General features: G+C 55.5%; 1 protein-coding gene across 1 annotated transcript in view; it reads right to left on the bottom strand.

The window, feature by feature from the left end:
- NTNG2 (netrin G2) overlaps positions 1 to 13,471 on the bottom strand; it is a 65,133-nt gene extending 51,662 nt beyond the window's left edge. Inside the window, exons 1-2 of the mRNA XM_077768475.1 lie at positions 13,387 to 13,471; positions 12,454 to 13,149 (exon numbers count right to left, since the gene is read on the bottom strand). Coding sequence (XP_077624601.1) covers positions 12,454 to 12,666 — 213 coding nt within the window. The 5' untranslated portion in view covers positions 12,667 to 13,149; positions 13,387 to 13,471. The remainder of the gene's footprint in view (positions 1 to 12,453; positions 13,150 to 13,386) is intronic.
- Positions 13,472 to 16,174: the final 2,703 nt, after the last annotated feature.

Below are 16,174 nucleotides of genomic sequence, written 5' to 3'. Positions count from 1 at the left end.
TGGCTGGCCAGCCTTCCTGAAGGAGAGAGGTTCAGAAGCTGAGAACAAAGGCCGAGGGACCCGGAGTCGGGAGCTGGCACCTCTAAACCCCCAGAGGCCAGAGCAAGGATGGAGCTTCCACAGGTCAAGGGCAAGGGCGAGTTCTGAGAACGAACTCTCTCCCTCTCTGGCCTTCGAATTTAAAGGATGATGAGATGCTTAAGGCTGGAAGGGCTGGAGCGCGGTCCTTGGGAAGGCTTAAATGGTGGTTCTCACGCTTGGTTGTGCCCCGGGACCGCCTGGGGAGTCCGACTAAACCCCGGTGGCCAGGCCCGCCCCAGAGACTGTGAGCGGGCTCCCCTGTGCAGCCTACTGGGAGCCGGGCCCGCGGGGTGCGGGCCCCAGCAGAGCCTCGAATCTGCACAGCCACCCAGGCGCCCACCTTCTCCACTCCCCCAGTGCCAGTGACCCACCTGAGCTTGGAGCCTTCGAGAAGGCCACCCCCATGGTTAGGAGACCTGGGACCCGGGGAGGAGATAGGCACAAAATCGGAACCCCCTTTCCTGATGCGGAGACCTCACTCACAGCGGTTCTCGTGTTAGACGCACCTGGCACCCCAGACCAGCCACGTCACACCCTCCGGGGTAGGTCCTACCTATCGGGGCAGGTCAGCTGCCCAGGAGACTCCAGTGTGCGGCCAAGCTCGAGGCCCCTGCCCTGAGGCCCCTGCCATGGGACAATTCTCCATCTGCCGGTGCCCTCTGGCGCCCCAGCCCCTTCTCCTTCCCCCACCTTGCCGTGCCTGTCCCCCAGGCTGAGAGGCGCCCAGGCTTGTTGGGGAACTCCGGTGGAGGGGGGTGGGCTGCCCACGCCAGGCAGACGGGCCCGGTGGAAGGCGGTGGAAGGCAGACGCCGGTGCACTCCCCCCTCCCCCCTCTATTTTTAGGGCCATTACTGTCCATTGTTGGGTGTATTTTTTCCCCACTCTTTCCCCAGAAAAACAGCTCAGGTCCCTCCAGGCAAAGCTGTCTCCCTGGAGCTGGTGCGTGGGAGCGCGCACACTGCCAAATAGACATGATATAAGTGAATTATCAAATAAGTGGATTAGCAGACTCCGCCATGTCTCAAAGGGCAGTGGGGGGTGGGTAACTGCCACCATCACTCACTCCTCCCCAGCCCCCCCTCCCAGGGCTGACAGGGCGTGCTGGGGGAGGAGAGGCTGCCAGGGACAGCATGCTCATCCAGCAGTAAGGGCCGCACACACACAGATGACAACCAGCTCAATCTATCTGGCACTTTCTAAGCTACTCAGAGCACCTCGCAGCAGCTAAATGGCCTGGCTAGCGGCTGAGTGCTGGGTCTAGGCAGCCCAAAGTAGAGGTGCCAAGCTCCTCGATTTCAATGCTGTGTGACTTTGGGAAAGTGACTTAACCTCTCTGAGCCTCGAGTTCCTCATTATTCAAAATGGGTATAAATACAGGATCTACTGTAAGTCTTCTGTGAGGGTTTGATGAGGTAGGTTAGGTTACGTGCTTGGTATACAGTAGGCACTCGATAAATGCAAGCCGTTGCTCCTCCCCTGAGTGTGTGAGTGTTTGTGTGTGTGTGTGCATGTGTGGGTGCATTGTGTGTGTGTGCATATGTGGGTACGGGGTGTGTGTGTGTGTGTGTGTGTGTGTGTGTGTGTGTGTGTTTGCGCGCACACTGGTCCTGTAAGAGCACATGGACCCTCAAGGGAGTCTGAATCCCCGAAGGCAGGAGCACCTGCTGAGGGATGGGTGGGTCTCCTGCTTTGTTCACCCCTCTGGGTCCCTCCTGGGTGCCTGGGACCTTACTGGTTTTCTCCCCATCCCTCCCTCCCCCTTCCCACTCCCTCTCCAAGTAGAAAGGTCCTGAAGGTTAGAAGCAGAATCAGGGGGTGCAGTGGGGTTCTGAGGTTGAGCAAGCCAACAGGAAATCCCCACCCAAAGACTTGCCTCGAGTCACCCAGCTTCTAGAAACCGGTTCAGTGGGAAGCCCAGTTCCTAGGAGCCCAGACTCAGCACAGTCCAGCCCCAGAGCTATGGGCAAGGGTTTGGATGGTCCCTGGACAGGGACAGAGACAGAGTGCCCTTTGGCGACCTGGCTTCACCTGCCTTGGGCTGTCTCTCGATTCCCAGAGGGAGGGGAAGCCCCAAGAACCGCAAATGGCCACCGCCATCTGCTTGGGCTGGAGCAGAGGGAGGGGGCTTGGGGGTGACATGCAGGCTCCGTCTCTCACCGGCCTCCTTTTCACCTTTGCCCAACAACAGACTCTGCGGTGACCGAGGGGGAGATGCCCTGGTCATGTTTCATTTCCTTTTATTTCCCTGGTCGGCACTTGGAGTCAAGTGGACAAATGACATGGGCAGAAGGAAGGAACTGGAATGAGGGGCCGAGGGATCCAAATGGTCCCGCAGCACCCAGGGCAAACACGGCTGGGGAACAGGCGTGCTAGATCCTTGATGACGGGCTGAGTCCCTTTAACGGGGGGTGGGGGGCGGCTCTAGAAGGCCCCAGGTTTAGGTGTGGAAGGCAGATCAATGGGAGCGAGGCAGGGAGGGATAGGCTGCATTCTGACGGAGGTGACTGATCCCGGGTCCCTTCCTGTTCACCTTCCGTGGCGCTGCCATGAGCAGCCAGAAGAACCAGAGCCAGGGTGGGGGGCAGGCTGGGATGGGGGCCTCGGAGCCCTCTGGGGCCGGGAGAGCCAGCTCTGAGCACAGCCCGGTCACTGGGAGCCACATGCGTGTGTGAGAGCTCACCTAGGGGGCGGGGCAGAAAGCAAACTCATAACCTTATGTGACACCGACCCTGAAGGGGCAGCTAGGGCACCCTGCTGGCTGCGGGTGGCCTCCAGGCAGGCATCCCGCGCCCCCCCCCCGAACGCCTTCATGTGAGGTCAACCCCCCAGGCATGAGTGGATAGACGGAGGCCTGGTACGGGATGCCTCCTGTCCCCAGCGCTCTGGTGCACTCTTTCAGGAGAGTCCTGGGCCTACACTGGAGCCTCCTGGGTCTGCTGACCCTCCCTGGGGACCCAAGGAAATTACTGCATCCTTTTGGGCCTCAGTTTTCCCTCATAGAGGAAATGAGGGGAGCTGGGTTTGACTAGCAGCTTCACATTGTGCTCACGGGGGCCGTAGGACAGCTTGGGGGCGGGCGGCTCAGGGCCCCAGGGCCCAGGGCAGAGAGATACCAGCAGCCAAGTCCAAGGAGCCCACCTTCCCCTGAGCCATGAGATCCCCCATAATTTGCTCATACATATTGATGTTCTTCTAACTTTTAAGACCCCTTCCAAACTGCACTCCCTACTTGAGATGGAGGATGATTATCGGCAGCATTTATTCCATGGGAGAGACACGGACTCTAGTGCCCTGCTGAGCGGGTCAGGGAGGGGTGCCGTGGAAGCTGGAGAGGAGAGACCCCAAGACCAGAGAGAAGTCACCGGTTGGGCACCACTCCCCAGTTATCCTCCTCTGGGCGGATCAAAGCTAATACCCCAGCCTAAAAACCAGGTTGGGGGGAAAAGGAAAAGCAGAAGAGGAAAGGAAGAAGGGGAGGGGGGAGCATGGCATCATTGTTAAATGCCTGGGATCTGAGTTCAGGCTCTGACTCTCCACTCAGTCTTGGAGCCTGAGTTTGCTCACCTGTGAAATGCGGAAAGCAGTTTCCACCGTGCAGGATGTCTGGGAGGCCCTGAGGAGACCCTGGCATAGAATGCTCAGTGTTTCCATGGAAAAGATGGAGAGCCCAGACGTGAACCCTCGCATCTATGGTCAATGGATTTTCTACAAGAGTGAGAAGAATCTTTAATGGAGAAAGAACAGTATCTCCAACAAAATAGCGCTGGGGAAACTGGCTGCCCTCGTGGGAAGGAAGTGGGGTGCTTATTTTACAATATATACCAAACTTAACTCAAAATGGATCAAAGACCTAGGCACGAGCGGCAAAGCTGTGTAAAGTCTTAGAAGAACACATGGGAGTAAACATTCATGACCTTGGATTTAGCAATGGTTTCTTTGATACAACGTCCAAAGCAGACACAAAAAAGGGAAAAATAGATCAATTATACTTTACCAAAATAAAAAAATGTGCATTAAAGGACACAATCAAGAGGGTGAAGAGACTACCCATGGAGTGGGGAAAACATTTGCAAATCATCTATCTGATAAGGATCTAGTAGCAAGCATACACAAAGGACATACAGACATTAACAATAAAAAGACAACCCAATGAAAAAAGGGCAACAGACTTGAATAGGCATTTCTCAAAAGAAGATATACAAATGGTTAATAAGCACGTGATGCTTATTAGTCACCAGATGCATCATTAGATGCATCATTAGTCACCAGAGAAATGCAAATCAAAACCATATGAAATGCCAGTTCGTACCCACTAACGAATACTACTACTGCTGCTACTATTATTATTTAAAAAAACAAAAATGAGAAATACCCAGCATTGGCGAGGATGGGGAGAAACTGGAACCATGCACAGTGCTGGTGGGAACAGAAAGTAGTGTGGAGCCATGAAAGACAGTTTGGCGGTTCCCCCAAAACTTAAATATAGAATTACCATGTGACCCAGCAATTCCACTCTTAGGTATATATCCAAGAGCAATGTCCACAAAAAAATTGTACCCAGGCATAGAACAGCATTATTCATAAGAGTCAAAAAGAAACATCAACCAGTGGATGAATATAAAAAATGTGGTCTACCCATACAGTGGAATATTACTCAGCTTTAAAAATAGAACAAAGTACTGACACCTGCCAAAAAACATAGTGAACCTTGAAAACATGATGCTAAGTGAAAGAAGCCAGGCACAAAAAGTCACCTATTGTATGATTCCATTTACACCCAGTGTCCAGAATAAGCAATTCCATGGAGACAGAAAGCGGACTAGAAGATGCCAGGGGCTGGGGGGAGGGGCAGATGTGACAGCGGATGGAAATGGGATTTCCTCTTGTTGGGATGAAAATGTTTCAAGACTACGTAGAACATTTTGAGTGTACTAGATGTTACTGAACTCTATCCTTAAAGATGGGGGGGAAGAAAAGGCAAACTTTCTGTTCTTTATATTTTACTGCAGTAAAATTATTTCCATAGTTAATTTCATAGTATGTGAATTTCACCTCAATTACAAATTCTTAAAAATTCTTTTAAAAATGCCCTCATCCCAAGAAAAAAACCACTGTGTGGTGATGGATGTTAACTAAACTCATCCGAGTGATCATTTTGCAACATAGACGTGTATCGAATTGTTACGTTGTCCGCCTAAAACAAATACAGTGTTATACATTCATTATATCTCAATTTAAAAAAAAGGATTTAGAAAACCAGAGGAAAATTACATGATGTGCCCTTGTATTTTTAGCATTCATCTTTATTTTTCTTTGTTTTCATTTGCGTTTAGGAGAATACTATTATAAAGGAGTTTGAACTTGAAAAAAAAAACCTATATAGTTCTGTGCAGGACACTCAGAGCCCCTCTCTCTGCCCTGGGGTCCCCCATTAAAGCCAAACCCCAGCCTTGATTTCCCCAAAGTCCCAGAATCTATTTGGCGATCTTCCGGGAGCTTTGGTGAATCTAGGCACAACCCAACTTTGCACAGGTGGGGAAACTGAGGCCCAGGGGCTTGGCCTGGTGTCCCAGCAACAAGGAGACTTTGCCAGTACCTGGAGCTGCCCGGCTCCCCCCAGTGCTTTTCCTGCACTAACGTGCTGTCCCTGGCACCGCTGGAGCGCGCAGAGAATTAGAGACACATTTTCCCATATTTAAGCAAATCTGCTGCTGATGGGAAACAAATCAGAACCTGTAAACCAAAGCCGAACAGAACCTGTTTCTGCATCATCTGTCATTTCATAGTTTCTTCCACAACTTGGTCCCCGCCTTATAAGCCATATGGACCCTGGCCAGCTCTGAGGCCGGCGAGCCTGGGCCATGAGGCCGGGTGATGGAGTTTGCAGCCTGGGCCTGGGGCCCAGGGTGGCGAGGGCTGGGCAGCGAGGGGCTCTCCCGGTCCTTCGAGGCTGCCACGCTCTGTTCAGGCCCCTGGCTCAGGGCTTCCATGCCCTATGGGGTTGCTGTGACCTCTGCTCCCCCAAACTCCCACCGCACCTTGGCCTGACCCTCCCCACCAGTGCTAGGGGTCGGATAGGAGCCAGACAGAGGAAGGCTGAATCCCAGCTCTTCCACTAAGCAGATCTAGGGAAGCCTCATTCTATCTATTTATCTAATAGCATAGCAACGCCCTGCCCTGCAGGCTTGGGGGGGCAGCGGTTTACAGAGGGGAGAGTGGGGTGGTTTGGATGAGACAAGGGGGTAGAGTGGCCTGTCCCCTCCCATCACCTGGACCCTCCCTCTGCGTCCCTGCACCAGTCATCTCCGTGGCACTGGCCGTCACCCCACTGAACCCCACACCACACGGGTGCCAACCCCCATCTCTGAAATCCCACAGTGCACGCAGACTATACCCCGCATTACACGCCTGGTCGATAGCCCTGTCTTCTGTCTACGGTCTTTCCAGCCAAAATCTAGGATGGAAAAAGAAAGTCCCTTTTTTGGAACATTTATTCTGTGCCAGGTGCCCCACTGAGGTCGCCTCTGCCGTGTCTCATCTCATCGGTCAGCCTTCCTCTGAGCCTGGGGCTGGTGTCATCCCAATGTTCAGGTGGGAAAACTGAGGCTCAGGGCACAAGGGACTTATCCAAAGTGCCACAGTCCAGAAGGGTGGGATAACTGGAGCTCGCCTTTGCCCCTCCCAAGTCCCAAGGTTCATCCACGGTGGGTGTAGCCTGCCTGTCTCTGCATCTGTCTGCCCCCTGCCTCCCCGCTCATGGGATTTGAGGCAGCTGGTGCTAATACACGCAGTGCAGGAGAAAAATGAAAACAATATTAAAAATCAGGGCCAGAGAATGTAGAGTCAGAAAAGAAAGATGAGCCTGGGGAAGGCAGGGAGGTATAACCTGGAAAGTTCTAGAACTTCTGACACTCTTTGGAAAGATGTCCCCTCCAGGCCCTTTCTCCTCCCCGTTGCATTCCGCATGGACTGCGCCCTACCCGCCATGGGGTGTCTGCACCCAAACCCACTCCCTTAAGAGAAGTTAAAGGGTAAGGATCTCATTCATGTGGGCGCTGGCCTCACAATGCACTGCCCCCGGACTGTCACTCATCTGCTCCCCAGGAAGGAGGCTTCACTGAGCAACAAGATGTCATGATGGAACTATTCTTGTCCCAAGCTGGGCCCTGCCTCAGGCGTTTCGACAGAATGAGCCACTTTAACTAAGGGTTGGGTGAAGCTCTGGGTCCAAAGTCACTTTCTACCTAAGCACCGAGCTGTGCAGACCTCCTGTGCAGATTTGTGAAATCCGATCACAAATCCAACAACCAGGGGTTCTGACGGAGAGAAGTGAGAGCTTTCGGTGCTTCCTGGTCTGATCAAAACCCTGGTCCTGCCTGTAAGACTCAGTTCCAACCTCCCCTCCTCTGAGAAGTCTTCCTGGATCGCACCCACCTTCCACTCGCCCAACCATTAATTGGTGAAGCGCATACCTAGCATTGACTGAGCCGAGAGGGAGGTGCCGGGGGAGGAAGAAGATGAGACAGCCCAGCTTCCAAGGAGCTCACAGTCCCAGGCAAAAGCAAACACCAGGAGTATAACACCCCGCATGGATAAGCATCAGCCATATGCCAGTCTCCTTTGCTTACCTTATTAATAGCAGCAATGTGGGGAAATAAGCCTCAGAGAGGCTAAGCCTCATGCCAAAGGTCACACAGCACTGCGGTTTCCACCACTGGGCAGCCTTGATGAGCACAATGACAGGGATATGACCAGATGGGGGTCTTCTGACCCACCTCGGTTAGGGAACGGGGGAAAGCCTTCTCAAGGAGGTGTGGTCCAACCTCAACCTTGAAAAACGAGCTGGTTGTGTCCAGGGAAATGTGGAAGCCTCAGAAATGAAGGAATCAAGGGACCCCATTTGGGTGGGGGAGACAGCACGGGTGAAGGCAAGCAGGTGGGAAGCGTGGCGGCGCCTTCATCTCTCTGGGCTCCACCGCATCAGCGCAGTCTCTCCCCCACCTCGTTGGTTGTGTGTATCGGTAACGTCTGCCGTGCTCTCTCGGTGAGGAGAGGAGGGGGCCTCTTCTCTGCGGGTTTGGGGGCCAGGAACACAGAAGGGGAAGGAGGCCTGAATCAGTGGGCCGGTCAGCTCGGTGCTGCTGGGTGGGAATAGTTTGTGAATATCCAAGTCTGGCAGGAGGCGGGGCACGTATGACCTTGATTCTGCATATGGTGTTCAATGTCACGGTGAGGAAGGGGCTAGAAGACTCGAGGATCCACCTGCCATCTGCCTTAATCAGCCCAGCAGCCCCCTGGGCGGGGAGGATAGGGCCATCTGCTCGGCATCTGGGTAAACTGAGGCACGGAGAAGGTAAAGCGGGTTCAGAGGAAGACGTGTGCTCAAAGATACACCGTCATGGCCTTTTCTTGGTTTGCCCATCTACCAAGACCTCTGTATGCTAGAGTCTCCTTGGATACAAAGTTGGCCTTCATCTGTTTCAAAATCAAGAGTATCGACGTTGGATTCGGGGTAACATTGAAGCCTGACACTAGAGCAGAGGTCATACACTCCAAGTGCTTCTGGATATTCTGAGAGAGGCACTTCCTTCTCCTAGGAAGTTGGTGCGGGAGGCAAGGCAGCCAAGATGACCCCCCCATTACAGATGAGGAAACTGAGTCAGGGGAGACTTGCCCCAGAGCACCCTGCCAGAGAAAACAGCAAGGCAGGAATGGGAGCTCAGGTCCTCAGACCCCAGGCCTGTAGACAGGATACAGGCAGCCTCTCTTTGGAAGTTTCCAGAAGGCCTCAGGGATGCCAGCTCCCAGCTCCACCCCTCACTCCTGGGACCCCTGCATGCTCCTGCTCCTCACCCCCCCTGTGGCCTCGACTTACCACTTAACCTGCCCAGATCCCCCGGGAGCATCAGCAGGGAGTTGAACCCATGACTGAGCAATTGTGTCGAGCAGCCGTTTCTCAGACCAAACCCTGCATGCATCTGAAGCGCCTGCGTTGCTCGTTAAAATGCACTTTCTGGCTCAGTCGGTCTGGGGCAGGGCCTGGGATTCTGTATTTTTAACAAGGTGAGTCCAAGGACCACACTTTAGGGGGCAAGTAGGTACCTACAGAATTGCTTCCAACACCATCCGCCTGGCCTGTGGCCAGCACCGTCTCCCTCTCTCTCTCTCTCTCTCTCTCTCCCTCTTCCCCACTGTCGCCCCTCCTCACCGCCTCTCTCCTGAGGCTCAAGGGTTAGCTCTTGTCTCAGAGGCACAAGAAGAGAGTTTCGGGGCACCGTGGGGCTGCCTCGCACACCCAAGCCCGCAGGCGTTGAGAAGCCCTTGTGGGCACCGCCTCTCCCGCCCCCTGGACGCTGCAGCGGCCCGGCCGGGCCCCGGGGCGGAGGGCAGAGGCCTGTCTGTCCTCTCCGGCAGCCCTCATTGAAATTTTGCCCTTGCCCTCGGATCCTCTGTGGAGAGCTCATCCCTATTAATTCTCATTGTGCATTTAGAGCCAATAGGTTTTTATTTATTCATTTATCTTGGTCTTCTCCCCCCTCCCCTTCCTCACCAGGCTGGAATTTACAATTCAGTTCTCAGGTGGCCTCGCGGAAGGACGGAAGGACAGGAGGCCTGGCGGGAGGGAGGGAGGGTCTGCACACCGGACCCTGAAAAGGGCGGCTGCCGCTTGGCCCGTCTTGCACCCTGGGGTGCTCCAGGGCTCACACTCCAGTTGGCCGGATGTTGGGACAGGTCGAAGTGCAGGAGTGCGCGGAAAACAGGGCCCCACAGGGCGCTTGCCAGGCTAGAGGGGCCGNCCGTCGCCTGCCGTGCCCGGACAAGCTCAAGCTCCCTGGCCCTGCCGCATAGCCCTGCTGCCCAGAGACTAGAAATACAGGGCGCGGCGTCCTCAAGGCTGAACAGAGGGAAGAAGAGAAGCCGGGGACACCGCTGAGGGCGTCCTAACAACAGTCGTAAATGCAGAACACCTACTGCACATTGAGGCCCTACTGTGTGCCAGCACGGCACCCAGGCCTGGCGTGGCCAGGTGGCATTCACTTGCCGCCACTGCGACGCGCAGACGGCATTACCTCTACTTTACAGGGGAGGAGGCTGCGGCTCAGAGGGGCAGGCTGAGCCACCTGGTGGGGGAGCACAGCCCTCATTGCCGACCTGTTACCTGCCTGCCTTCTCAACTGAGTGACCTTGGCAGGATTTAGGCAAACCTTTCTAAGCCCTAAAACAGGATCAGATTAGAACAGTCCCCACCTCAGAGCGCCCCAGAGATGATTACATGAGACACACACAGGAGGTGCTCCGNGCTCCCTGCAGAAGCCAGCCCCCACCTCCACCTGCCAAGGCAGGGCCCCCATCTTGTTGGCTGCACATCTGTAATCAAAAGCAGAGCAGGATGGCAGCCTGTAATGAAATATTTAGGTCCGACCAGACAGGTGTGGGGACACTGAGACCCATCTACGTGGGGGATGTTGAAGACATTCTTCCTCTTCTGTCTTCCTGGGAGAAAGGATGCCGGCTCCTCCCAGACCCCAGCGCTCAGTGACACCTGCCTGGGCTCAGGTGGGGGGGCAGCGTTAGGACTGTGTATCGGGGGGTGGCCGGCCCCGCCATGGCAGCGGCACAGCTTCGGCCTCAGACTTGCATTTGACGGTCACGTCCACCCCTCAAGCCCTTGACCAGAAGCTGGTCCAATGAATTAGGATTTAGCTGCCCTGTCCCACACCCTTCATTAAGGGTGATTAATATCTAAGAGAAGAAATACAGTCAGGACTCTAATACGAGAGGCAGAGGTTGATTCTGTTCAGGGAGTGTGCAGGGAAGTCTTCCCAGGAGCTGGGCTGGGTTGTCAGCCTAACGCGCGGGCTCAGAACTGGGCTCCGCTGCCCCTCGACTCGGCCTTGCTCCTGACCTTCAGGAGCCGACCCCCTTGCTCACCTCTGAGCCGGCGAAGCCCTGGGGTCCCCAGTGAAGTGATCCCTGTGAACTGTCCGGTCTCGGCTCCCGGCCCTGTGCTGCCTTCTTCCCTCCCTCCCCAGCTGGCTCCCTTGGCCCGGCCGCCATCCCCAGTGACAGACTCCCGCTGCCTGTCCAGCTGGAAACTCTCCTTCCCAGGCTGACTGCTCTGTGATGGAGACGAAGCTCCCCATGGGACTGGGGCGTCCTCAGAGCCCCAGCGGGGATGCCTGCTCAGTCCAACCACAAGCCCAGAGCCCCAGAGCCTCCGTCAAGGGCCCGTGGATGCAGCAGTCACCCCAAAGATGACCATGAGCCCCCCTCAGCTCCCATGGCCCGGGAGTCCTGCCTAGGCTCTTGCCAGACGCTGGGCTGGGGAGGGACTCCCACAGCACCGCCCAGCGGAAGGCCACTCTGGGCAGACGGTTTAGCTCGGTGACTTTAGAGCCAGACATAGGAGTCACAGCTCCAGCACCTCCTAGTGTGTGATGGTGGGACTCAGTTTCTCCATCCGTACGACAGGAGTGGCAACAGCTAACCTCTAGGGGGCGCTTGCTCCGCACCAGGCGCTTCACAAGGGACGAATTAGCACACTTAACTCCTACAATGCCCATTTTACAGACGATGGAACAGAGGCTCAGACGTGCCACTCGTTCAGAGTGGCTTCCTTGGAAGCGTTCCCTGGAACGCTTCCTTCATACAACACAGAGTCAGCCTGGCGGAGCCCAGGACCTGCACCCCAGGAGCTCACACAGATGTCCCCCCTCCCCGCTATTACTATTACTGTTCCTATTGATAACACCGCCCGAGTACTCCGTGGCTATACGACCCCATCCTTCTCTAATTAAGGGCTCAAGTGACAATACGTGAGTGTCTGCTGTGCCCCTGACTTAGCCAGTGCCTACAGTCGCCACACACCAGGATGGAAAAGAACACCAGCCACCAGACCGGTCCAACCCGGCCTAACCCCCTCCTTCCACCCACCTTCTGCGCTGCCAGCAAACCTGCCCCTGAGAAGTCCCAGCTGGGGGCAGGGCTTGCACCGGCCTGGCAGAAGCATTTGCTGGACTGGAGCAGGTGCGAGTAGAGGTGCACTGTGCGCGCAGGGGATGGACAGGGTATAACATGGCAAACAGTGCCTCGCCCTCCCCTCTCCCTCCACTCCCTCCCCCCCCACCAAAGCTGACCTCCTGACAAGGGAGGCGGGGCTTGTCTTCGCAGCCACCAACTATCACTCCTATGGGCTTCCCGAGAGGAAACAATCCAGTGGTCAGCGGGCCAAGAATGAGGTCACATGACCTCAGCGTCCCAGGGGGTGGCCTTTGCTTTGGCACTGCTCCAAGGTGGGACAGCCATTGTCCTGCCTTCCCCCCCCCCCCCCCCCCAGCCTGAGGGAACAGAACAGCAGTGGGCTGACTTACGTGGGAGCAGAATCTCTCAGGGGGGTCCCCACACGTGATGCCTGAGGGCTCCACCTTCACCTTGACGTAGTCCTTGAGCCGCATCACCTTGGGCTGGCAGGCATAGAACTCCCAGGTGGGGCCCTCGTCCGTGGTCACCCAGGACTTGCAGATGTCGTAGTCCCCAGAGGCCAGTGGGAGGCAGTGCAGGAACAGAGCCAGAAGGGGCAGCATGGCTGTAGAGTCCGCAGGGGCGTGGCCCGGAGAGGCCCTGGAGAGGCGGCGGCTGGGTCAGGCGGGACTCTCGGCCTCAGCATGGAAGGGCCACATCTGCCAGGCAGTGGGGGCTGGACGTCCCGGGGCCTCGAGCACTGACCGCCGGGTCGCAGAGAACCGGGAACTTGTTTCTTCCCGGAGGCCGATGCGGAAAACCCAGAGCAGCGTTTCTCAGACTGCTGATGGGCAGATCAGAAAGTTGCCCATAACTTGGCGTCCTCCAAACCCTGGCTTTACACCTCTCCCGGAGGTGAACTGATCACATCGGGCAGGCTCTCAAATTGTGACAGTGAAGGAAATGGGATAAGGAGCGAATCCGCGGGGATCTGGCATGAGGCTGGATCCGATTGCTTTTAATTTTTGTCCTTCTAATCAATCCAGGTCTTTAAAGGACCCTGAATGTGTGATGTGCTCAACACAACTGCAAAACAGCCCTCCGGCCTGCGTTGTAAAGATAAAATGAAATCAGGAGGTGTGCGTGTTAGCTGGAAACGTGTTCCCTCTGTGGGACTGGACTGGCACCTCAGACCCATAAAAGAGATTTCTTTTCACATGGGCTTAAAGCGACACCAATTGTGCGGCTGGACTACAACATAAAAAAGGGACTGAGGTTTCAACTGGGGAGCAGCTTACTGGGCTCTGCTTTGTGGGGACAGGGCCTAATGGGAGCCAGCTGACCTTGGCTGGTAGCCATCGGCAACTTATTATGAAGTTTCTCACACTTCAGCTCTCAATCCATCCAGGTACCCGGGGCGGCTTGTCTTTCATTGTTAAGAGGGGAGGAGAGAGAGCTCATTAGCAACAACACCTGCAACAAATTAAAAAGAGAAGGGGTGGGGGGCGGGGGGGGGATAAAGATGCATAAGAACAAAAGCTCTCTGGCAAAATGTGCAAAAAATGAGGCTGCATTAGCAAGGTCTCCTGAGAAAACTAGGTTATTTTTATTAATATCGGAGTTGCACATTTGGAGATTAGGCACGTTATCAAAAAGGTGATTTGGTTTCCCGCCCCCCTTTTCGGGGGCCGTTAGGTCGGCAGACTTGCCCCTGCTTTGGGGTCACCGGCTTTCAAAAAGGTCCTCAGGAGTCAAGGTTGAGTGACCGTGACCGACAAACCAAAGGGACAACGCAGTCATCGTGCGTGCATACGGGTCCGTAGGCCTAGGTATAGACAGACACAGCGGTCCGTGTGTGGACCAACGAGTAAGAACCAGGAGCCGATAAATCTCTCTCCAAATTCTGAAATGGTGCATTTCATTTGCAACACTAAGGCACTAGGGATATTGAGGGCTTCCACAGCAGTGACCCTGGTGTGTCCTAATGGGTTTTCTGATCAAGACCAAAATTCTGCAATAATCCTCGGAGGGAGTGTCCATAAATGAGTCACCATTATGATTATTGCTTTACTATTTTAAGCTACTGATAATGATTTAAGAGCCCGAATAGCTATAACTAAGACAAATGTTACACTGTAGAAAACATGACTCTACTAATGTGCTGTGTTCCAAGACACTTGATACATTACCAGGGGACTTTGAGTCCAGCCAGTGTGGGATCCTGGCCAAAAATCCTAGCCAATGGGGCAAAGGTTATGTAATGAGTCACGGCAGAAGCTCCCGCATTATTAATCATTCTGGTTATTATACCCATGATTATTGCATCCAAATCCCCAAACTGCTTGGGCATCCGTGTGAACCTCAGCCTGATATTCACCTGACATCCTCTTGGGCCATTGCTCATGGAAGGTCTCTGAAGAGTTAATCACTTTTCCATGAAACCCAGTTCTCCACCCAGACACAAACACACTCCTGCCAAAAATGACAAACCGGGGAGGTGGACATTATCCAGAGAGGGCTGGCCGCTCACCTGGGCTCCCCGCAGAAGCCCCCAGCCAGCGCCCCACACTCCTGGTCGGGGAGGACTCATAAATCTGCATTAAGGCGGCCCCGGCCCCTCTCTCTGGCTGAAGGGCTCTTGATGGAGATGAATGGGGAGCCAAGGGGGACCACATTTTCACTGCTCACCTCTGGCTGTTTAAAGAGAAACCTGTTATAGAGCCTGCCTGGCCTTGAATGTGCTCCTTGCTAGAAACTCTCGGAAAGAACCCGCCTGGTGACTATTTTTACAACCTGAGAAAATGTAGTAAAAATAAAATAGCGCGGCCGGCAAAGGTTTGGATGCCTCTACCCAAGCTCCGTGCTGCCCAGAAAACAGCACGTCCCTAATTAATTCTTCCAGCCCCGGACTCCCAACTGTTCACTAACAGGTAGGGAGCTCCTGACGGCCGGCGACACTGGGGCGCTGGCTGCGGGCTTCCTTGATCTGCTCGGGGCTTGGACTGCTCCGGCTGCCAGACCCACTGCGGGGAGGCCGCGAGGCCCCGGAGGCCGGGAGGCCACGAGGCCACGGGGAGGGAAGCGGGCAGCAGCTCGGAAATCTATGAACTGCTTTGCAGTGGGCTGGTTTAAACGCCGCGCATTCCCCGGAAAATGGGGTGCTGGTGGAGAGCCCACGCCGACCGAATCTGCTGGGGGTGTGGGTAACAAATGTGTTTACAACGAGTCAATCAACTGAGCCGCGCCGGTATTATAGGGGGAACTGTGAGCTCAGCAAGCGAACATTACAGTCGGCTTTTGCCAAAAAGAGAGGGGGGGAAAGGGAGGGAGGGAGGAGAGAATCAAGAGGCTCCTGGGAAGCGGAAAGCAGGGAGTGAGAAGCCAGCGCGGAAATTTCAGAGTAAGAGGTTGTATCCCGGTGGGTCGTTTTCTCCTTGGAAAATATATTTTCCCCTGATATTATTAAGAAACTNCCATGAAGCATCCTCTCCCTTCCCAGCGGGGGCAGCGGGCGGAGGGGAATCTGCCTTCAAGGGGGGTGGGGCCCGCGGGCTAGGAAGGAACCGGGCGCCCACTGCGGCCGGGTCACCTTCCCACCCTGCACCCAGGGCCGGGGCCGGAGGTGGGCCGAGCACCTGCAGCTAAGCTAGCATCTCGGTACTGGCTGCCCGGGCGCCCCCAAGCCCCGGAACGGGGACCGGCTCGGGCTCCCGGCTCCCCCCCCGNCGAATGGGAGCCCTGGGCTGGGCGGCGGCGGGGGTCAGTCCTGGGGAACCGAGGGGTCGGCCGGGGGGGAGCCCGAGCTTCGGGTGGGCTGCAAAAGGCGTGCTTCGCACAGGGGCGTGCCTGGCAGTGCCTCGGTTGCGTTTAGTCTTTGCGAAGTTGAGTGCAGGCCCCGGGAGCGATTGATACGCACGCCTTTGAGGAAGGCCCGGCCGGTGCGGAGGATGCCCCCTTAGCTGGCACCGCCTCNCACACACACACTCGCACACTCGCTCGCACGGTGGAAGGAGACCCTGGTCGGAAAAAGCCAGCCGGAAAGACCAGCTTTTCCTTTAAGATGCTGCCACAAATGCACACTCACACACCCCTCTGGGCCCCTCCAGCCCTCCGCTAGTAGCGGCAGCCGCC

This window comes from Crocuta crocuta, unplaced genomic scaffold (assembly GCF_008692635.1).
Source record: "Crocuta crocuta isolate KB4526 unplaced genomic scaffold, BGI_CrCroc_1.0 scaffold35, whole genome shotgun sequence".
Lineage (NCBI taxonomy): Eukaryota > Metazoa > Chordata > Mammalia > Carnivora > Hyaenidae > Crocuta > Crocuta crocuta.
Note: the sequence above shows the minus strand (reverse complement) of the source record. Positions and strands in the feature narration are given on the sequence as shown.